General features: G+C 43.7%; 1 protein-coding gene across 2 annotated transcripts; it reads left to right on the top strand.

Annotated features, from left to right (window-relative positions):
• The first annotated feature begins 6,965 nt into the window (after positions 1-6,965).
• On the top strand, positions 6,966-23,129 carry LOC136524840 (mediator of RNA polymerase II transcription subunit 16-like). Of its 2 annotated transcripts, XM_066518083.1 has the most exons (16): positions 6,966-7,555; positions 8,099-8,167; positions 8,641-8,729; positions 9,853-9,965; positions 10,892-10,993; positions 11,592-11,676; positions 11,778-12,371; positions 13,036-13,654; positions 13,880-13,959; positions 14,968-15,050; positions 19,429-19,665; positions 20,022-20,196; positions 20,353-20,873; positions 21,635-21,811; positions 22,154-22,537; positions 22,672-23,129. In XM_066518083.1, exons 1-16 carry the CDS (start codon positions 7,167-7,169, stop codon positions 22,810-22,812), a joined length of 3,858 nt encoding a protein of 1,285 aa, XP_066374180.1. In that variant the 5' UTR covers positions 6,966-7,166; the 3' UTR covers positions 22,813-23,129. The 2 variants fall into 2 exon arrangements, with proteins under 2 accessions (XP_066374180.1, XP_066374187.1); XM_066518090.1 differs by lacking the exon at positions 8,641-8,729 and having other exon boundaries at positions 7,416-7,555.
• Positions 23,130-24,158: the final 1,029 nt, after the last annotated feature.

The following is a 24,158-nucleotide window of genomic DNA, read 5'->3' as shown; positions in this document are numbered from 1 at the left end:
GTGCATACGTTGACTCAAGCCAACAACAATGCAGACCACATGATTGGACAGTTGGTTCAGGAGAGGAATGAAGCCTAGGATGAGAGGGACCTTCTGCTACAGAGGGTCGATGAGCTAGAGGAGTACAACGTCAACCTACACGAGGAGTTTCACGCGCTCTACAATGGGGTTGGCCCATATGCTCCTCCAAACGCCGCTGGCATGGACATCGACGACGACAACGAGGACGAGCCTGTAGTTTCACCTGGGGGCGATGGTGACGTCTCCGATCCCGACGATGGCCCCGAGGAGTAGGCTAGTTGCCTTGCGCTAGTATCTAGGTCCTGTCGCGATGACCTTTCTTTTGTTGGCATGTAACCTAATGTATTTTGCTTCGAACTTATGAGACTTGGCATGTGATTGGAACTTGGCTATTAATGCGATATCTGAACGCATAAAAGTCTAGTGTATGTATGCTGGCAATTTGGTTGTATGGACGCAATGTTTGCTATTGAAGTAATTTGATTAAGTGATGTTGTTTTAATTAGGATGCGATTATTGTGCCTATGTTTTATTGTATGAATTTATTCTCTCCAGTAAATTCAGTACGGTATAATTTTTCCTTCACTCAATCATTACTTGTTGCTGAAATATGCAGATGACAAATACTCGCCGTATCACTTATGAGGCCGCTGAGACCAGTGCTAACGGTGCGGGGACCGGTGGTGGTGGTGGAAACCACGGCAACAACAATGAACCTCCCCATGAATCGCATTTGCCACCTCCTCCCCCGTTTACCCCAGAGATGTTCCTCGCACAGTTGCTCGAGAGTCAGCGCAACACGGAACAATCCCAGAAGAACATGGAGGATTTTCTGCGTACCATCGCCAACAACGTTCAGCGCGGTAACAATCAGAGTGGTGGCATTGGAGTGAACCAATATAGCAGCTTCAAAGATTTTATGGACACCAGGCCACCAATATTCAAGGAAGCAACAGAGCCACTCGATGCTGAGGAATGGATCAACACTATGGAAGATAAATTCCGTGTGTTGAGGATGACTGAGGTATTGAAAACGGAGTATGCTGCACATCAGTTGCAAGGACCCGCGGGAATATGGTGGAAGCACTATCGCACAACCTTCTCTCCAAATGCTCAGATTACGTGGAGAGAGTTTGCTGAGGCCTTCCGTGGAGTTTATATTCCACCCGGGCTGACCGAGATGAAGTTGGGAGAGTTCTTGGCATTGAATCAGGGCACCAAGACCGTGACACAATATTTGCATGCCTTCAACAACTTGTGTCATTATGCTCCCGACATGGTTGACACCGATGCTAAGAGAATCGCCAGTTTCAAGAGGGGACTCAATCCAAAGATGATGAAGCATGTGTGTACCAACAACCGCGTCAGATTCAATGACTTCATCAGCGATTGTCTAAAGCAGGAAAAGAACAACAACGCCAGCACCGCAGCCAAGACTCGCAAGAGAGCCCTAGAAGGTGGTCCGTCCCAAACAAGAGCACCTGCGGGAGGTCGTCCTCCCTATCGTCCATCGGCACCTAGCACTAGGTTCAGGCCACCTCAGCCGAGAAGTTAGAATTTCCGTGGACCCCAGAAGCCTTACAAGATGGCAGTACAGCCCAACAAGGCAGCCGCAACTGTGGTACAAGGCAGTTCCAAGGGAGCTGTGGGATCTGCTGGGACAGTGAGGGGACCCTGCTATAATTGTGACCAACCCGGCCACTTCTCAAGGTTCTGTCCTTATCCGCCCAAGAAGAAGAAGCAGCAGACTTATAATGCTAGGGTGCATAGTACGACCGTGGATGAGATTCCTGAAGGAGAGCCCGTAACCGTTGGTAAGTTTCCTGTCAATGAAAACCCTATAGCTATTCTATTTGATTCTGGATCATCGCATTCTTTTATGAGTCAAGCATTTGCACAGAAACATGAACAACTATGCATAGAATTGGGTTATGGTTACCGTATAAGTTCAGCAGGGGCTGATGTTTTGATCAACCGGATGGTTCGAGGGGCAACCCTTGAATTAGGTAGCAGGAAGTTTCGAGTGAACTTGATAATTATACCTGGACTAGTTTTGGATGTCATTATAGGGATGAATTGGATGAAGGATTGGGGAGCAGTCATAGATACCGGAAGTCGGATACTTACCCTTAAGGATCCCCTGGGTGAGGGTACTTTCCAAGTACCATTGCCTTGGAGAACGGACCTTATAAGTGTTACATGTGCTACTGAAGTTATTCCTATTCATCAGATTCCGGTAGTGTGTGAGTTTCCGGATGTATTCCCGGATGAGCTACCTGGTCTTCCGCCAGATAGGGATATTGAGTTTGGAATTGAGTTAATCCCCGGAACAGCTCCAATTTCAAGGAGACCCTATCGGATGCCTCCCGATGAATTAGTTGAGTTGAAGAAGCAACTAGAAGAGTTATCAAAAAAGGGGTTTATCCGGCCAAGCAAGTCTGAATGGGGATGTCCCGCCTTGTTTGTGAAGAAGAAGAAAGAGGGCACGTTAAGAATGTGCGTGGATTACAGGCCACTTAACGCTGTAACCATCAAGAATAAGTATCCCTTGCCTCATATTGATGTTCTGTTTGACCAGTTAGCTAAGGCTAAGGTGTTCTCAAAAATAGATTTGAGATCCGGTTATCATCAGATCAAGATTAGGCCACAAGATATACCGAAAACTATATTTTCCACCAGATACGGGTTGTATGAGTATCTTGTCATGTCCTTTAGCTTGACAAATGCTCCTGCATACTTTATGTTTTTGATGAATATAGTTTTCATGCCAGAATTGGATAAGTTCGTGGTCGTGTTCATTGATGACATTCTGGTGTACTTCGAGAACGAGAAGGATCATGAAGAGCATCTGAGAATTGTCTTGACCAGACTTAGAGATCATAAGCTATATGCTAAGTTTAGCAAATGCGAATTCTGGTTGAAGAAAGTTCCTTTCCTTGGTCACATTCTGTCAGAAAATGGAGTTTCAGTCGATCCAAGTAAGGTGCAAGAGGTTATGGATTGGAAGGCACCGACCACTGTTCTTGAGATTAGAAGTTTCTTAGGACTAGCCGGTTACTACCATCGCTTTATACCAGACTTCTCGAAGATTGCCAAGCCCATGACAAGTCTGTTACAGAAGGATCACAAGTTTGTGTGGACAGAGGAGTGTGAAGCAGCTTTCCACACTTTGCGGAAACTGTTGACCACTGCTCCTGTTCTTGCACAACCAGACATTGAGAAACCATTTGATGTGTTTTGCGATGCACCAAAAACTGGATTGGGCTGTGTCCTTATGCAAGAAGGAAGAGTCATTGCTTATGCCTCACGTCAATTGAGAAAGCACAAGGTCAACTATCCAACACATGATCTTGAACTTGCTGCAGTCGTGCATGCCCTAAAAATTTGGAGACATTATCTACTTAGTAATGTGTGCAATATTTTCATAGATCACAAGAGTCTCAAGTACATCTTTACCCAACCAGAGCTGAACATGAGACAGCGTAGATGGTTGGAATTGATCAAAGATTACAACTTGAATGTGCAATATCATCCTGGAAAAGCTAATGTAGTGGCGGATGCTTTGAGCAGAAAGTCACATTACTTGAATGTGCAGCCATTACTTGAAGATGGGTTCGATCTAATGCATCTTGCTGTGTTACATAGTATTCAGATTAGTTACTCTTTGGAGAGTAAGATAATAGAAGGTCAGAAAACCAACAAGGGAATATTCCACATCAAAGAGAAAATAAAAGAAAAGCCGTCTCAGCACTTTAAAGTGGATGAACAGGACGTGTTGTGGTTTGATGACCGTCTTGTGGTTCCCAAGGATCAAGAGCTTAGGAATAAACTCATGGATGAGGCTCACCTTTCTAAGCTATCTATCCATCTGGGAAGTAGTAAGATATATCAAGAACTAAGACCTCGTTATTGGTGGACCAAAATGAAGAAAGAAGTTACAGCATATGTCGCCAGATGTGACACATGTTGTCAGTCCCTAGTTGGAAATGGGATGATATAAGTATGGATTTTATCTCGGGTTTGCCCACTACTCAAAAGGGACATGATTCGATTTGGATGATTGTGGACCGTCTTACCAAGACCGCTCATTTCTTGCCTGTCAAGACAGAATATCGACCACCTCAATATGCCGAGAAGTATATCGTAGAATTTGTGAGGTTGCATGGTATACCAAAGACTATAGTATCTGATAGAGGGCCACAGTTCACGACTCACTTTTGGGAACATTTACACAAAGGCTTAGGAACTAGTTTGATTCATAGTACCGCTTATCATCCTCAGACAGATGGTCAGACTGAACGAGTGAATGCTGTTTTGGAGGATATGTTAAGAGCCTGTGTATTGTCTTATAAGGGATCATGGGAGTCATGGTTACCATTAACTGAGTTTGCTTACAATAATAGTTATCAAGAAAGCATCAAGATGGCTCCATTCGAAGCTTTGTATGGCAGAAAATGTAGAACACTATTGAATTGGGTCGAGCCTGGAGATAGAAGGTATTATGGCATTGACTTTGTAGAAGAAGCCAAGAAGAAAGTTCATATTATTCAACAAAATATGAAGGCGGCCCAATCGCGTCAGAAAAGTTATACAGACAGAAGAAGGAGACCTCTTGTGTTTGAAGTTGGTGACCGCTAAACTTATTACGATCTTGGCTGGTATGTAAGTTGGTTTGAAATCCTTCGTGATTTCACGGACTACCGGGTTATATGGGCTTAAGTTTGCTAAATCGTCTGCTTTGGCGGATGATTTTCTTACTTAATTTCGTATAATTGGTCGGTTCTGTTACAGCGAGCGTGTGGGCAGGCAGGTCGCACCCCTCGTTGCTAGGTGACCAGAGCGAGCGGGTAGAGCCTGCGGCGTGCTGAAGTCGTCATGACCGGCGCTAAGTCGGAGATGGAGAAGACGGAGAGGGAGGGGGCTACTGCGGCGCCGCCAGAGATGAAGGCAGAGAGGGAGGAAGACGGTGGGGAAGACTGACGAGTGGGCTCCATGTGTCAACGAGTGTAAGAGAGAAGAGTAAGGGGACAATCTTGTCCATACGGATATACGTTACCCCTCTATACGTTTGACAGTGGGTCCAAGTCATCTCCAAGCATACATAATGGCGTATCTCAAACATCTGCAGAGTTGCAATGGCAGTGGCATAGTTTGTTGAATTGTAATGACGTGCTTCAAAAACAATGAAGCTATAATGAGCACAGATCCAACTAACCCTAGAAAGAATGAAGTGTGAACCAAAACTGCTTGGCCTCCCTCCCAACGTATCGGACAAGCGATGCCTCTGTTTCAGTGGAGGAGGACTGCATCACTTTATTTTTCTGCCCAGTTTTCCTGTTATCTAATATAATTTCACCAGGACAGAAACAAGCAGCTTAGACACAGATTTTAAGCCTGGAAACAAATCTAGTCCGACTTTTATTTATTTTTATTTTATAAGTGTTCAGATCTACTTCCTCAGAACCAAGTGCACCCATCGATTCTATGAACGCTGCACCAACCAAACACGTTGGGCACGTTTGGTTCCTAAGATAGGTTTGTCTAGCCTAGCTTGTCCGACCAGAGCTGAAACCCTCTCTACTAAAAGCAACATGTTTGGTTCTTTTTGCTGGCTTTGCTCATCTTGTCTCGCTCAACAAGGCAAGCTTTGTCAGCATGGGTGAGCCAATTTGGCTCTACTCCACGAGTAAACAAAATCTTGCCGGCACGAACCGTAAACCAGAAAACCAAACACCAGTTCTATCTTGATTTCTGTGCGAGTAAGGCAAGGCAAAGTCTATCCAGAGACCAAACATGCCCAGAATTGTTTGCTTGCATTGATGGGCAAGGTGAGGCTAGCGTCAGCTAGTGCCATATTCCTAGCTCGACAGCGCGAGCAACGTCCAAGTGCGAAAACCCATGGTCATCGTCCAAAGGGACATTTAACTTTTTGTCATCCTTACGGACGTCACTCATTTGTTTGCCATTTTTACATGGACACCTACCCATTTGTGATCGCAAACAGTAACCCTCCTATTTTTTTTACCATTTTTGCTGATGTGGCATGCCACGTAGTCAGCCAGCGTGGCAGCGCCTCTCCTCCCGCTGCTGCTTCTCTCTCCCTCCACTCGCTGACATGTGGACCCCACCAGTCAGGTTCATCTTCAACTTCTGGCCACCGGTGAAACTATCCCCATAGGGCAGAGGTCTTCATCCAATAAATGTGAATCTTTTTTTACTATCTCTCTCTTATCCATCCGATGCTCTCTCCTATGCTCTCTGCCAACCGAACCAAAGCGTGGCGGGCTGGGCCGGGGCGTGGCGGTGCGACCGTCGTGGGCAAGCGGGGCCGGCTCGGACAACCGGTGCCGGTGCAAGCGGGTGGACGCGATGGTGCGTCCGAGTGCGAGCGAGCAGGGCCGGCGCGGGCGGGCGCGGCAGCGCGACCGACGTGGCCGAGTGCGGGTGCGGCGGCGCTTCCGCCGTGGGTGAGCGGGGACGACTCGAGAGAGCGATGCCGGTGCGGGCGGGCGAGCGCGACAGCATGTCCGAGCGCGGGTGAGCAGGGCGGGCGCGGCGGCGCGGCGAGTGGAGCCGGTGTGGGTGGGCATGACGTGGGCGAGCGGGGCCGATGCGGGCCATCCTAGAAACCGGTGGTTTCTTCCCAACGACCAAAGTTTGAAGATGAACCTGACTGGTGGGGCCCACATGTCAGCGAGTGGAGGGAGAGAGAAGCAGCTGCGGGAGGAGAGGCGCTGCCACGCTGGCTGATTGTGTGGCATGCCACATCAGTAAAAATAGTAAAAAATTAAAAATATTACTGTTTACGATAACAAATACGTAGATAGTCATATAAAAATAGTAAACGGAGAAGTGCCATCCTTGAGGACGGAGAAAAGTTAAATGTCCCTCGTCCAAATGGCAAAAGACATCGTCGCCCCCGTCTTCGCCCCCCTCCCCTCGTCCGGGCGTCCCCTTTCCACGGCCGCATCCACCATCTCCCTTCACTGATAGCGACGCCGCCGCACAGGAACTCAGGAACGCCTCTCGCATCTCCCCTCGCTTCCCCGCGACAGCGACGGCCGGTCGCTTCAAGTGACCTAAGCACCTGCGCGCCCCCTCCCTTCTCCTTTTCATCCCCCCGGCCCCCGTCCCTCTCCGTCCCTATGACCTCTTCCGCCCCTCCGAACCCTAGTCCCGTCCCCGTCCCCACTCCGATCCCCACCGCGAACGGGACCGCCTCATCACCCAAGGATCAGCCGCCGCCGCCGCAGCAGCAGGGGGGCGGCCAGGAGGAGGCAGCGGCGTCGGATGGGGGAGGCGCCGAGGCGGGAGTAGCAGCCGGTGTTGCGGCCGAGGCTATGGAAGTGGATGGGGGCTCTGGAGCGGGGGATGCGGAGGTGGGCGTCTCGGTGGGAGGAGGAGGAGGAGGCGCTGGGGCGGGTGGAGGAGCGCAGCAGGCCTCGCCGGCTACCGTGTTCCGGATTCGGCTCAAGCAGTCGCCCGCGAGCCTCCGGCACAAGATGCGCGTGCCCGAGCTCTGCAGAAACTTCAGGTGCGCGTGGCTGAGCATCCCTGCGCTTCCGTCTCCATTTCCTTTGTTTATGCCAAAATCAAGTGTTTGTTTTGAACTCAGCTCCTTTTGGGATCAGTGCTGGATGTCAATTATGTTAAGATTTTGGCGACGGGTGCATGGAATAGTGGAATCACCGACTTCTGAGTCATTATGAAGAGAGTGTGTATGCGGCTGCGATTGCATTATTTGTCCTTGATCTAGAACGTTGTAAAACTTTTTTGGAGGGCTCCTGTGGCCGTATATTATTATCTAATAACTTCAGTGTGTTCATTTTGTGAAACTGTACTCACTTCCGTAGCTTACAATTTGAAGACCTGTTTGGGTAGGGGGAGAATTGTGGTGGTAGCGGGGATGGGTGGATCTAAATCCTTTTGAGTGTGTTCATTATTTCTTGATTTTCTGGTTTCCTGTTTCTATAACTGCATTTGTCTGGTATGTAGCTAGGCTACCAGTTATTTTTATCCTAATCTTACCTGCAAACTAGTCGGTAACTTTTTGCTTTGATGGGGCTCTTCACTGCAGTGCAGTTGCTTGGTGTGGGAAACTGAATGCAATTGCTTGCGCATCAGAGACTTGTGCACGTATTCCAAGGTTAGAGTCCCTTCAACTTCTTTCTCGGATATGTTTTGTGCCTTGATTGCCTTGCATATGTATATCATTTAAAATGTTTAAACTACGAGGTCTGTCTTATGTAGTGGAGCTTGTGGTAGAAAAGTGATGTTTCGTAAGTTGAGCAGAAACATTAGGACATAGTCCTACTGGTAAAATTATAACTCATGTATAAGTAGAGTAAACTATACAAGTAATTTATAAGGGTTGTCTGAGGACTCTGGGAGCAGGTGCTACAATACTCGTACAACAGACAACAAAAGATAGGAAAGTATAGATTGGTAACATAAAAAAATCAAAACATTAAGACTGGGAGTAGTAAAATGGAGATCCTCCTGACGTCAATGCCTAGCAAAGAATGCTCGAGTATTCATCCTCTTAGTGGCATTTTTTTTATTCACAGTTTTTTGTATGAAATATTCTTTGGCATAAAATAATTTAAATTATTTATCCAGCTCCAATTCAAGTCCTCCATTTTGGATTCCTATACATATCCTGAATCCAGAGAGACCAACAGAATGCTCTGTATTCAATGTGAAAGCAGGTACATGTCTTTTTATCTGCTACACAAAATATTCTTAACTATGGTTTACTTGCATGTTATTCTTTACTAGACACACATGCCTCAAATTTCAATCCCAGTTGTATTTTAGTGGTGTAATTGTACTCAGCTTATGACTGTGTACAACAATGTTTTCAAGTCGTCCAGTCGAACCTAGTCGCCATGGGACCGACCAGGAGACTAATCGCGATTAGTCATCGACCAGGCCGATTAGTCGAGCCTAGTCGACCCCTGGTCGTCCTATATATCAGGACATATATACCTACTATATATATATACCTATATATACTATATAGTATACACAATAAAGCAAGCATCAAGACTACATTAGTGTTTAGCTGGTGACTTACTTGTGGGAGTTGTTTTCTTCTCTTTTCTGCCATGTCCAGAGGTCCATATTCCTGTCCCAAACTCCATTTCTTTGCTGACTTGCTGCTGGAAGCCTAAAATACCAAAGAAGACCATAATTAGCAACACTAATGTAGTCTTGATCTTGACACAGCTCAACAGCAGCACTGCTGCAGTAGCAAATAACTACCATTTAGCAGTTAGCACATAGCAGACCCTAGCAGCCACACAGCCAGCATATTACATAACCAAACAACTTCAGTACACATAAGCTAAAGTGTTCAACACAGAGTCACAAACATTGACATTTAACAGTCCAACAAAAGTAGGCAACTAGCCATCTAATTAAGCAAATCAACATTAAAATTGAAGCCTCCATCTCCATCTCCAAATTGCAAGCCCAATTGGCCACATATAGGCCTGGTTAAACAGGCCCAAAAAACAGAGCAACCAAACTAGTTGTTTCTGTCCTAGTCGGACGATTAATCGTGATTACTCTTCGATTAATCGGACGACCAGCTTTTTGATCGAGCTGGTCGCCTCGGTACCCCAAATCGGTCACTAAGGACCGATAAGGATGATTAGTCGCGATTAATCGCAATTAATCGGACGACTTGAAAACATTGGTGTACAAGCAGATGCAGATCAAGTTCGATACTCTGTTATCTGCTCATCTGAAATAAATATATCTATTCATTTTTATAAAAATGATGTGCTCTCAGCATATTTCACTATAATGGTATTGTCAATTGAACAGATTCTCCACGTGACTTTGTTCAGTTCATTGAATGGTCTCCTCGGTCCTGCCCTCGTGCATTGCTAGTGGCAAATTTTCATGGGCGGATCACTATATGGACACAGCCAACAAAGGTAAGTTATTCCCTTGAGATGGATGCATCATTTCTTTTTAGAGTTAACTTTGCAGTTCAATAAGAACACAAGTTTCTCTGATAGCTGCTGAAACAAAGTTTTATATTTGATGTTATCAAATATTTTCATACTAAGGTTTTAGACTTAGTAGAACTAAAACTGAGTATATGAGATGTGACTTCGGCACTACTACTCAGGAGGAGGAAGATGTTAGTTTCGAAGGTCAAGTAGTGCCTATGAAGGATACTTTTCGATATTTAGGATCAATGCTACAGAGGGACGGGGATATTGATGAAGATGTTAGCCATAGAATCAAAGCAGGGTGGATGAAGTGGCGGCAAGCGTCTGGTGTCCTATGTGATAAAAGGGTACCACAGAAGCTAAAAGGCAAGTTTTATAGGACGGCGATTAGACCTGCTATGTTGTATGGTGCAGAATGTTGGCCTACGAAAAGACGACATATTCAACAGCTAAGTGTCGCGGAAATGCGTATGTTGCGTTGGATTTGCGGTCATACAAGAAGGGATCGAGTTCGGAACGATGATATACGTGAGAGATTAGGGGTAGCGCCAATTGAAGAAAAGCTTGTCCAACACCGGTTGAGATGGTTTGGACATGTGCAACGGAGACCTCCAGATGCACCGGTGCGTAGTGGAATCCTAAGTCAGGATAGTAACGTGAAGAGAGGCAGAGGAAGACCGAAGTTGACTTGGGTAGAGGCAATAAAAGGAGACTTGAAAGGATGGAATATACCTAAAGACTTAGCCTTAGATAGGAGTGTTTGGAAGACAGCTATTCACGTGCCTGAACCTTGATTGTTTCTGTTGGGTTTCAACTCTAGCCTACCCCAACTTGTTTGGGACTTAAAGGCTTTGTTGTTGTTGTTGTAAATATTTTCATACTAATCACTTTATTATGTGGTGAAGGGTCCTGTAAATCTTGTACGTGATGCAAGCTCGTGGCAGTGTGAACATGAATGGCGTCAAGATCTTTCTGTGGTGACCAAGTGGTTGTCAGGAATTTCTCCGGTACGTTGGTAACGCACATAATACTCCATGCTGTTTACCTTCATTATTTAACATTCCCCATTATGGTTAATTCAACAATGCTGCTGAATGACCCTGTTTTCAGTTTTCACAGATCAGATTTCTTGAGCACCATAACAGTGCTTAGAATCATTTTATATTTGTCAAACGTAATATTCAAATTAATTGTAGTGTTCTGTTAAGATCCAGATTGCTGTTCTTACACCCCAGTCTATGTACAGGTAAATACTTTTCAAGGGCGTTTCGGTCATCCTTCATTGAAAAGTGCTACTACCTAGATATGCCATATACACGTGCCTTGGTTATAGACTTATAGTTGGCAAGTTTGCGAAAGGGACAGGGAGGGAGGGATTAGGAAGATAGAATCATATCTCGGCATTCTTTATTAACAATCAATTGAAAAAGGTATTCAGCCTTGAAGCATCAAATACGAAACTAAAGGAAAAATAGGAGTACAGTATTGGGTCTGTGTGAGGCCTTATTGGCTTGAAAAGAATTGGATTTTAGATAGAAGAATAAGAGATACCAAGCTATAAGCCTTTAACTGCTGCTAAATTTGTTGTTCTTATTGGTCCTGCAGTATAGATGGCTTCCTACAAACTCCACTAGTTCAAACCTGAACACCTTTGAGGAAAAATTCCTCACCCAACAGCCTCAGAGTTCAGGTTGGTGAACCAAAATCAAGTTTATTATGCAATAGATTTTCTTGGCAGGTTTTGCACATATAATTTACTCCTGAAAATCTGACCTAAGCTTCTTGTTGCAGTGGGATGGCCAAGTATTCTATGTGTTTGTTCAGTTTTTTCATCAGGTTCTGTTCAGCTTCATTGGTCACAGTGGCCTTCTCAAAACTCAGCACATCCTAGATGGTTTTCTACTAGCAAAGGGCTTCTAGGAGCAGGACCCAGTGGCATAATGGCTGCTGATGCTATTGTAACAGAATCTGGAGCTTTACATGTTGCTGGGGTACCCCTTGTTAATCCATCCACTGTAGTTGTTTGGGAAGTGATGCCAGGTCATGGAAATGGTATTCAGGCAACTGCGAAGATAAATGCAACAAGTTCTGTTCCTCCGTCTCTGAATCCCCCTTCATGGCCTGGTTTTGCTCCGCTAGCGGCCTACCTATTTTCTTTGCAAGATTATCTTGTTTCTGAGGGTGCACAAACAAAAAAGCTGACAGACAATGAGACTACTGAGGCTGCATCAATCCATTGTTGTCCAGTTTCTAATTTTTCAGCTTATGTCAGTCCAGAAGCAGCTGCACAGTCAGCTACTACCACCACCTGGGGGTCTGGGGTCACTTCAGTTGCTTTTGATCCGACTCGTGGAGGATCAGTCATTACAGTTGTAATAGTTGAAGGTGAGAATACAACTCCATTCAGGAGATGACCTAGTTCTGGTGCGATATATTTTTCGTATCTCAAGTCACAGTAATAATCCATTTTTTTTTCTGAAACATGACATGAATGTGATATCATTAGTGTTCTCCTACACTTCATGATCACATACTCTGTACCTCCAAAGGTCCACCATTCTTCTCCCCACCAAAAAGAAAAAAAAAGAACACACATGCATGCACTTGTGTGCATGAAAACAAAAGGGCGTGCCTAGTGCAGAGAGCTCCCGCTCTGTGCGGGGTCTGGGGAAGGGTGTTAGTGGCAAGCCTTACCCTCGTCTGTGCAATGCGAGGAGACCGCGACTCGAACCCGGACCTTCCGGTCACAGGCGGTAAGACTCTACCGCTTGCACCAGGCCCGCCCTTCTTGTGCATGAAAACAACTCTTACTAAATTTAACTGTATATGTCTAGAATTGGAATTAGATGAGAGATGGATCTCAGTACACTAACATGCGTTCAGCTTTTATTCTAACTGCCATGTTTCTTACAATCTGTGCCATATTCTAGAACATGAGTTCTCAATCAGCAACTGTTCAATTTACATTCTTTGTACAAACTTTTTGTGCATCAGTTGAGATAGCTGGTGTTTATTTACCTTTTGGTGATCTTTATATTACTTCTTGCAGGGCAGTACATGTCTCCTTATGATCCTGATGAAGGACCTTCTATCACTGGATGGAGGGTGCAATGCTGGGAATCTTCGCGTCAACCTGTTGTTCTTCATCCAATATTTGGAAGCCCTACTAGTTTAGGTGGGCAGCCTCCCATGCAAACTGTTTGGTCTACTAGAGTTAATAAAAGCATTCCACCAACAGAGGACCTTAAAAATCCTCAAACATATGTTCCGATGCCGACGACATCAGATGAACGGAGCTCCTCTGAGTGCAGTGTTGACAGAGCGAACAGACTCAGCTTTGACCCTTATGATCTTCCAAATGATGTTAGACAACTGGCTCAAATAGTTTATTCTGCTCATGGTGGTGAAGTTGCCGTTGCTTTCCTCCGTGGAGGAGTGCATATTTTCTCAGGTCCAAATTTTGATCAGGTTGACAGCTACCATGTCAATGTTGGCTCTGCTATTGCTCCACCAGCCTTTTCGTCAAGCAGTTGCTGCTTGGCATCAGTTTGGCATGACACGCTCAAAGATCGAACCATACTGAAGATAATACGTGTCCTTCCTCCTGCTATTCTTAGCACGCAAACAAAGATCAGCTCAGCAGCATGGGAGCGTGCAATAGCAGATAGGTATGTTACCAAATTTATAGACGCTGATTCCTAATTAGTACTCCAAATGATTACGTTGTCCTAAACCTCATATATTTATATATGAGGGAGTGTGATTTTGTGTCTTTGTGATAATTAGATAATTTTGTATCTCTTGTTGGGGTTCATGTCTACCCTAACCCAACTTGATTGAGGCCAAAGGCTTTGTTGTTCCTGTATTTCATTGATAATGTATATTTCTGGCAGATTTTGGTGGAGTCTATTGGCTGGAGTTGATTGGTGGGATGCTGTTGGTTGTACACAGAGTGCTGCCGAAGATGGTATAGGTAAGGGAATTGCTGACGATGATATGCTTTAGTGTGTAGTCTATGCTTATCCAATTGGTTTTAATTTTCCTGTGTTTTGCGTGTTGGAGGCTGAGCTATAGCAATAAAGTTGATTCTCATGTGCAACAGTTCATCTTCTACAAGCACATTTTGGGGTTTATACTCTATGGATATTAAAAACTGACCTAGTATTTGACATTTCTAATAAAGACATCGTTTCTTAGTGGAATAAATATTTGGCTGTGCTTATTTTTTTGTCTTGTATTGTTTGCAAGAGATAACATTGAACTGGTGAATTCTGTATTTGGCATATGTTGAATTTCCCTTTATATTCCTTCAGTCGTTCACCCCTGGCTCCTAAAGCTTTGTGTGGTTGTTTCGGTGTAGTAGTTTTTCCATTTTGACTGTGGCAGTGTGGCGCATGTGTAATTATTTCTCATAAACGTGTGTGTGTTGGGGGTGTTTGCGAGTGGACTTTGGTCTCTCCCTTGTACTAGGAGTAGGTGCATGCCTCTCCTATGCAGTTTTTCTCTCTTCTTAGGCTGTCTCCAACAGGAGACCCATTAGGAGACCCAAACTTAAAATGGGTCTCCAACACAATGCCTATAGCCTCCAACAAAGTATCTATATCGAGGATCCATTTTGGGTGTCAGGAGAGATATAATCCAAATCTGAGTATCCTCTCTCCTGGAGACCCATTTGCAGAAAGGGTTCTCTTTTGGGTCTTGTTGTTGGAGAAGTCCAAAAATAGGTATTGAACCCTTTGCCTGTAGCGCTACCCAAGCGTGGAATGGGTCTTGTATTTTGGGTAACGGTTGTTGGAGACAATCTTAATGAAATGATGACACAGCTGTCCTGTGTCGTTCAAGAAAAAAATATTCCTACAAACTGTATCCCTTCGTACTTTGTTAGTTTATTTCCATTTGTGATGCTATTTTCTGAGCAAATAGAATGTGTTTTTAATCTGTACAATTGTCTATGGAAAACTAATGTACTTGTTTCTTCCAGTTTCACTTAACAGCGTGATAGCTTTTCTGGATGCGGACTTCCATTCTCTTCCGATTATGCAACAGAGGCAGCAGCACTGTCCTGTAAGTGTTGCTTTTGGTGAACTACACTAGTTTAAAGTGGTCTCTGATTGTTTATATATTATTTTTATCTTTTTACATTTTTACACTTGAATAGCTATGTTGCATGTACACTGTCTTAACCACAGTTAACTCATCATTTACCACAGTGGTCATACTATAAGTCACACAGTTGAGTTTGAATAAATTTATGTAGATTTAGATATACATACTGTTTCCTTGGCTTCTTCCTTTCATGCACATCGACCACTTTCTCTTTTGCTTGTTTCCATATCAACTAGCCATGTAACACATTAGAGTGCATTTTTTGCATGCCCTGCTATTTCTTTTTCCCCCTATTTCCTACTCTATGAGATAGTGGACATAAATCTCATTATAATATTTATATTTAGCAACTATTAAAAGATTTGTACCCACTCTATGAGTCTTTTTATAGCAAAAAATATGATTATATTTTGTATGCATCACTATTATCTTTAACTAATAAGCTTGCAAAACCATATCTTGGTCCCACTGGTATTAGACTATCAGTGTAGATGTTTTCCCCCCTTTTTCATGTGGGTGTTTATACTCTTTCAGTGAATACAACAACAACAACAACAACAACAACAACAAAGCCTTTAAGTCCCAAACAAGTTGGGGTAGGCTAGAGTTGAAACCCAACAGAAACAATCAAGGTTCCGGCACGTGAATAGCTGTCTTCCAAGCACTCCTATCTAAGGCTAAGTCTTTAGGTATATTCCATCCTTTCAAGTCTCCTTTTATTGCCTCTACCCAAGTCAACTTCGGTCTTCCTCTGCCTCTCTTCACGTTACTATCCTGACTTAGGATTCCACTACGCACCGGTGCATCTGGAGGTCTCCGTTGCACATGTCCAAACCATCTCAACCGGTGTTGGACAAGCTTTTCTTCAATTGGCGCTACCCCTAATCTCTCACGTATATCATCGTTCCGAACTCGATCCCTTCTTGTATGACCGCAAATCCAACGCAACATACGCATTTCCGCGACACTTAGCTGTTGAATATGTCGTCTTTTCGTAGGCCAACATTCTGCACCATACAACATAGCAGGTCTAATCGCCGTCCTATAAAACTTGCCTTTTAGCTTCTGTGGTACCCTTTTGTCACATAGGACACCAGACGCTTGCCGCCACTTCATCCATCCTGCTTTGATTCTATGGCTAACATCTTCATCAATATCCCCGTCCCTCTGTAGCATTGATCCTAAATATCGAAAAGTATCCTTCATAGGCACTACTTGACCTTCCAAACTAACATCTTCCTCCTCCAGAGTAGTAGTGCCGAAGTCACATCTCATATACTCAGTTTTAGTTCTACTAAGTCTAAAACCTTTGGACTCCAAAGTCTCCCGCCATAACTCCAGTTTCTGATTCACTCCTGTCCGGCTTTCATCAACTAGCACTACATCGTCCGCGAAAAGCATACACCAAGGGATGTCTCCTTGTATGTCCCTTGTGACCTCATCCATCACTAAAGCAAACAAATAAGGGCTCAAAGCTGACCCTTGATGTAGTCCTATCCTAATCGGGAAGTCATCCGTGTCTCCATCACTTGTTCGAACTCTAGTCACAACATTGTTGTACATGTCCTTAATGAGCCCGACATACTTCGTTGGGACTTTATGTTTGTCCAAAGCCCACCACATAACATTTCTTGGTATTTTATCATAAGCCTTCTCCAAGTCAATAAAAACCATGTGTAGGTCCTTCTTCTTCTCCCTATACCGCTCCATAACTTGTCTTATTAAGAAAATGGCTTCCATGGTTGACCTTTCGGGCATGAAACCAAATTGGTTCATAGAGACCCGCGTTATTGCTCTCAAGCGATGCTCGATAACTCTCTCCCATAGCTTCATAGTATGGCTCATCAACTTAATTCCCCGGTAATTTGTACAACTTTGAATATCCCCTTTATTCTTGTAGATCGGTACCAATATACTTCTCCTCCACTCATCAGGCATCTTGTTCGATCGAAAAATATGGTTGAATAGCTTGGTTAACCATACTACAGTTATGTCCCCGAGGCATCTCCACACCTCGATTGGGATACCATCCGGTCCCATCGCCTTACCTTCTTTCATCCTTTTCAACGCCTCTCTGACCTCAGATTCTTGGATTCTCTGCACAAAGCGCCTATTGGTGTCATCAAAAGAGTCATCCAACTGAAAGGTTGTGTCCATATTCTCACCATTGAACAATTTGTCAAAATACTCTTGCCATCGATGTCGGATCTCATCCTCCTTTATCAAGAGATGCTCCCTTTCATCCTTAATGCACTTAACTTGGTTGAAGTCCCGTGTCTTTTTCTCACGAACCCTAGCCATCCTATAAATGTCCTTCTCTCCTTCCTTCATACTCAAATGTTGGTAAAGATCCTCGTACGCTCTACCCTTTGCCACACTTACAGCTCGCTTTGCAGTCTTCTTTGCCACCTTGTACTTCTCTATGTTGTCCGCACTCCTGTCATGGTACAAGAGTCTATAGCATTCTTTCTTCTCCTTAATAGCCCTTTGAACTTCCTCGTTCCACCACCAAGTATCTTTAGCCTCGCGTCCCCTTCCTTTGGTTACTCCACACACCTCTGAGGCTACCTTCCGAATGTTGGTTGCCATCTTGTCCCACATATTGTTTATGTCGTCTTCTTCCTTCCAAGAGCCCTCTTTGATAACCCTTTCCCTAAATACCTCTGACGTCTCCCCTTTCAGTTTCCACCACTTTATTCTTTCAATCTTAGCTTGTTTATCCCTACGGGCACGCACCTGAAAACGAAAATCTGCCACCAAAAGCTTATGTTGAGAAACAACACACTCCCCTGGTATCACCTTGCAATCCAAGCATGCTCGTTTGTCCTTTCTTCTTGTGAGGACAGTCAATCTGGCTACAGTGTTGTCCGCTACTGAAGGTCACTAGATGAGATTCTCTCTTTCTAAAGAAAGTGTTGGCTATCATCAGGTCAAAAGCTACCGCGAAGTCCAGAACTTCCTCCCCCTCCTGATTCCTACTACCATACCCAAAACCTCCATGAACTGCCTCGAAACCTGCGCTTGTAGTACCTACATGTCCATTAAGATCTCCTCATATAAAAAGCTTCTCACTACTAGGTATAGCTCTAACCAGGCCATCTAAGTCTTCCCAGAACTGTCTCTTAACACTCTCGTCGAGGCCTACTTGGGGGGCATACGCACTAATTACGTTCAATACCATATCACCAACGACAAGCTTGACTAAGATAATCCTATCTCCTTGCCTTCTCACTCCCACCACACCATTCTTGAGGCTCTTATCAATCAAAACTCCTCCATTTCTATTCGCGACTGTCCCTGTGTACCAAAGCTTGAAACCTGTATTGTCCACCTCCTTCGCCTTCTGACCCTTCCATTTAGTCTCTTGAACGCATAATATATTTACACGCCTCCTAGTCGCGGTATCAACTAATTCTCTTAACTTACCTGTAAGTGACCCTACATTCCAACTACCTAAACGGATCCTAGTTGGTTCGACTAGCTTCCTTACCTTTCGCACCCGTCGACTCTGATGCGAAGACCCTTGCTCATTTTTCACTACACCCGGGCGCCGATGTAGCGCGTCACTAAGGAAGCGACGACCCGATCCTTGGTTACTTGACACCATGCCCAGATCACGACACGGCGCGTCACGGGGGTGACGACCCGGCCCTTGCCCATTTAACACCATACCCGGGTTCCGATATGGCGCGTCGCTAAGAGGGTTACGCCCCAACGATTTTCTTTCGGGTTTCATCTCCATTTAAGTGGCTAAGTTTTTACATTGGCTCGCCACGCCTAGCACAACCCTCCTCCTTTACCAGGGCTTGGGACCTGCTATGCTGGGACACCAAAGGCGCCCCACCATAGGCGGAGTTATACTCTTTCAGTGAATATGGTTCATTTTGATATTTCTATAAACAAATATACATTCATGTCTATCCACTGGCATAACTTTGGATTTTAAAGTGAATTATAGCATAACACAGATCAATATACTGTTCTCTTCAAATATAGAACTCCTGTTAATGTTGTCCTGCTGCCACAGGGATATGTAAATTGCACATTTTATTGGGCATCTACAAAAGTGCCATAGTTTTTTTTTAATTTTAACTGCAAAATGCTGCTGGAAACTTTTCCAGTGGCAGCTTGCCATTGGGTTGAAAATCATTGGCATCTCAGTAGTTGTTTCTAAATTAATTGACTGGCTGGACAGCTGATTCATATGATATTTTGGGTTTAATTTGTGAGTTAATATGAAGTTGGAATTTCGGGTGATATTTTATACCTTTAGGCTTCAATGTTTGAGGACTTGTTGAGCTACCTTTCTTCCTCTAATTAATGGATGTACATGCAGAACCTTGATAGGATAAAGTGTAGGTTGTTGGAAGGAACAAATGCCCAAGATGTACGTGCACTTGTGTTGGACATGCAAGCAAGATTGCTTCTGGATATGCTAGGCAAAGGAATCGAGTCTGCCCTTACAAATCCATCAACTCTGCTACCTGAGCCCTGGCAAGCTTCTAGTGATATGTTATCCAGCATCGAACCAGACAAAATGACTGTTGAGCTAGCTCTACTTCCAAGCATCCAGGTTGAGCTGTCTCCTTTACGCAAGTTATTTCTATTTCATAGCCATGGAACTTAAATTCAGCTATCTAATGTCCATTTCTTTTTTTACTGACTTTATTCTTTGAAGACTTGCTACTGAGCCGTTTTTCTTTTCATTTTATAATGTAGTGAGCAGTATATTGGTATGCTAGATCACTTCCACGTAAACATTGCCTTAGTTATGTTGGTGAACTCATGTTCAATGCCTGTAATGCTTTGCCAAAACTGGTGTATTAGTCTTTTAATGTTCACTATTGTACAAATTTCAGCACAGGTTATGTGCATAGGGATTCTCCATGTTACTAGAAAATAGCTTATTTTATTTGCATTCAAATGCAGGGTTACGTTGATGCTGTTCTTGATTTAGCATCACATTTCATAACACGCTTGCGGCGTTATGCGAGTTTCTGTCGAACTCTGGCTAGCCATGTGGGACCATCTTCTACCACAGGCACTTCTAGAAACATGGTTACAAGTCCAACAAACAGTTCTCCTTCGCCATCAAATAATCAAGGTTAGCTATGCCTGCTGTCTTGCTAAATCTTATGTTTTTCTCTTGTTTGTGCACAAAAAGGTACATCCCAATCTTATGTTTTCTCCATTGCATATTTGAGGCTTAAGTGTTGTTTATTTAGTGCTGCTAGCATCTTGACACTCCTTCAAATTTCAGGTAATCAAGGGGGATCAACATCTGCAACAGGAAACTCACAAATGCAGGAGTGGGTCCAAGGTGCAATTGCTAAGATTAGTAACAATTCTGATGGTGCTGCTACTGCAACACAAAATCCAATGAGCACGAGGTCATCATTTATGCCCATCAGCATTAATACGGGCACTTTCCCTGGCACACCTGCTGTTAGACTTATTGGGGATTGCCATTTTCTTCATAGATTATGTCAATTACTGCTATTTTGTCTTCTTTTCCGAAGAAGGCAATCGCCAAGGTTATTGGCAAATTCGCAAAAAAATCAAGATTCTGCTATCCAGAAAATACAGCACATGATGAATGCTAAGACAGAGGACAACAGTACGACAGTAAGATCTGGTCTAGGGGCTGCCAAAGTAGAAGATGGCCAGTCTACGCGTGGTGGGCAATTTGTTCTTGGTGCGAAGGGTCCTGAAGAAAATCCGATTGGCAAATCTGTTAGAATAGGTTCTGGCAACGCTGGGCAAGGTTATACTTCAGATGAGGTGATTAACAAATTCTTGGCAAAATACAGTATTTTTTGTCGCAACCTAGGGTTTGTTCAATGGAAATAAGCAACATCGTATATATATATCAGTTAAATAGCTGCAGAAATCCCTTTTTTTACATTGTTTAATATTGAGTGATACTAAAGGAAATTTTGGGAGTTAGTGCGATCAAACTGGGATCGATCGTTGGCATTTGAACTTTTCTTTAGTGAAGAAGCTGATGATGTTCCAAATGCGCTGAAATACTTTTGTGACCTGAACATAGTGACTAGTATGGAAGGGCGGGCCTGGTGCAAGCGGTAGAGTCTTACCGCCTGTGACCGGAAGGTCCCGGGTTCGAGTCGCGGTCTCCTCGTATTGCAACAGGCAAGGGTAAGGCTTGCCACTGACACCCTTCCCCAGACCCCGCACAGAGCGGGAGCTCTCTGCACTGGGTATGCCCTTTTTAACATAGTGACTAGTTTGGAAACAACTATGTTTTGGCTCCTGCGTTTCTTTGGAAATGTCTAGCCATGGTTGCTATGGGAGAACACATGTCGATATAGCCATCATATAGTGCAATTGCATCTGTAGGTTAATTTAAGCAGTTTAAAATTTCATCCAGCCTAGCATGGACAGCGGTTAGATTGCATAATTTGTTTATGATCTCTTATTAGTGATTTGCCGGATGCTTTACAGATTTGTCTTTCTATTTTTTTGAAGACTTATTTTTGTCTAGTTTATCTAATTATCTGTGTAATTTTATTTCATTGTTGTAGGTCAAGGTCCTTTTTCTTATATTGGTTGACCTGTGTCGAAGGACATCTACCTTGCCGCATCCATTGCCTGCCTCTCAGGTTGGTTCCAGCAGCATTATAATAAGGTTGCACTACATTGACGGCAATTACACTGTGCTCCCTGAGGTAGTGGAAGCATCTCTTGGTCCCCATATGCAGGTACTAGTCAAATTCTCATGGAAGTTTCTAGTAGTCGATTTTTGTACTATTTGTGACCATTTTTGAGCTACCAGCATCTATCAATTATAGGAGTATAAGTTGATTTTCAAGTGCACCACTCAGAGATATTGCAAGTCTTTCTGTTTTGGACCGAATTCAGGACGGACACCTTTAAATGTCGATTAGGGTTCTCTTTGCAGAAGTTATCTATTTTGTATTAGCCATCTTTTTATGGAAACATGCACTACTGTCAGGGCCTTAGGCACGTCATTTTGAGTGATCCCTTGATGCCTAGGTCCCCATCTATTTTCAATATTCATTATTTCCTATATCTGTCTGTAGAATATGCCTCGTCCACGAGGAGCTGATGCTGCTGGTCTTCTACTTCGAGAATTAGAACTGCAACCTCCTGCAGAAGAATGGCATAGACGCAACATGTTTGGTGGACCCTGGTCAGAACCAGATGATTTTGGTCCATTGGACAATATGCCTCGTCTAAAAATTAGTGGTTCCATCAACTCTCATTTGTCTGACATGGAAGAGGATGCTGGCAGTTCGGTTGGGATTCATAGTCTTTGGCCAAGAAAGCGTAGGTTATCTGAAAGAGATGCGGCATTTGGTCTGAAAACATCTGTAGGTCTTGGAGGTTATCTAGGTGTCATGGGATCTCGAAGGGATGTTGTTACGGCTGTGTGGAGAACAGGTCTTGATGGTGCATGGTACAAGGTGAGTATGGTTATGGTTGCTTTACCTTTTGCTGTCAAGTTTGGGTTCATAGTTCCTTGACGAGTTTTTATTAGAGAATCCTGGGTACTCTCCTGATATACTTGACACCTAAATTTGCTGTTTCTTCTTTCTAGTGCATACGTTGTTTACGGCAAACTTGTGCATTTGCGCATCCTGGTGCCCCAAATCAGACAAATGAACGTGAGGCTTGGTGGATCAGTCGGTGGAGCCATGCCTGCCCAATGTGTGGAGGTTCATGGGTGAAAGTTGTTTGAGTGGGTTCATGGGTTAAAGTTGTTTGAGTGCTGTATTTGGCAACAACTTCGCTGCTGATTGCTTTCTTGGCAAATATGTATCAATTTCCATAGTTTTGCATCTAATGCTAGACTCCTAGATTCAGATTCAGGTTCAGGCCAGAGGATCATGCTTGGTCTACAGGCACATGTACTTGGCGTAACAACTGTGGAAGCCTCTTGTAGAATTAGGAGCAATTCTGGGGGTCTGGACTCTGGACCATGTAACTAACATTTGCATTATGCTGTCTTCGTGTACATAGTGTATTATTAACCAGTGACATTCCTTACTAAAAGAAGAGTGACGTTGTTGCATGTTCAGTGCTGGACGTACGTTTCGTGTTTTGTTGTGTGCGCGCGCGCGCACGTCTGCACCTTGCTGGGAGAGGATAGTCTTCCTCCACCAGGCAAGGTGATTTTCCCGTCGTGTGTTTGGTATACATCGTTGTTGTTTCTTTTATATCATGCGTGCTCGGTGCTCCACCAGGCTATTTTTTTGTTCCTGTCGTGTGTTTGCTGTATTGTTGGTGGTATTTCTTGAGTAATGTATGTTTTGTTATGGCTGCGTTTTACAAAAGGAGATGCTGCTGAAATTCCTTGTTTTGCTATAATAATAGTAGTTCCATGAGTAGGGTATTACAATTGCGACTGTCAAGCAGAAATGGTAGTTACAGGCCAGATATTCTTCAATTTTTGGGTGGGCCATTTTTGCAAGGACGGATTAGTGCAGAAGCTAGGAAGAGTTTTGATTATAATGGCTGAGGAGGGCCCAAAGGGCAATGTTACTGGTATGCTACTAAAGTAGCTTTTGTTGAAAAAATCCCAATGCCATGACAAATTGAGTGAAGTCCAAATATGCTATCAATATATAAGTGCTATAATTCAAGTTGTTGGTGATTTATAGGATATATTTGATGACTTGCAAATAATTGAGTTGAAACTTGCTAGTTGGATGATCATGAGCTCACCAAGGTATATCTCTTGTTGATCATTTCATTTGGGTGCATATAAGTTGATTGAATTGGATAAATATGCAATATTACTTGCTATGAGATGATTGAACGGATAATTGATTACTAATCAAGTTTGGATTGATTTGTGTTGGATTAATTCATGAGATGACTTTTAGTAAGTGATTTGAATGGATATTTGTCTTATGGAAGTATTCAAACAAATTAGTTTCAAGTTTGATTCATACATAATGAAGTATAGCTCAATTGTTGAAATCTATCCTATAATTGAGAATCTGAGGCAGTTGTGATCTTAGTCATGTTTGAGTAATCAACACTTATTGGGTTGGCATGAAAATTGGTGTACATGCTCTGGAC

Source organism: Miscanthus floridulus, chromosome 2 (assembly GCF_019320115.1).
Source record: "Miscanthus floridulus cultivar M001 chromosome 2, ASM1932011v1, whole genome shotgun sequence".
NCBI classification, from domain to species: Eukaryota; Viridiplantae; Streptophyta; class Magnoliopsida; order Poales; family Poaceae; genus Miscanthus; species Miscanthus floridulus.
This window is presented reverse-complemented; position numbering and strand designations above follow the sequence as displayed.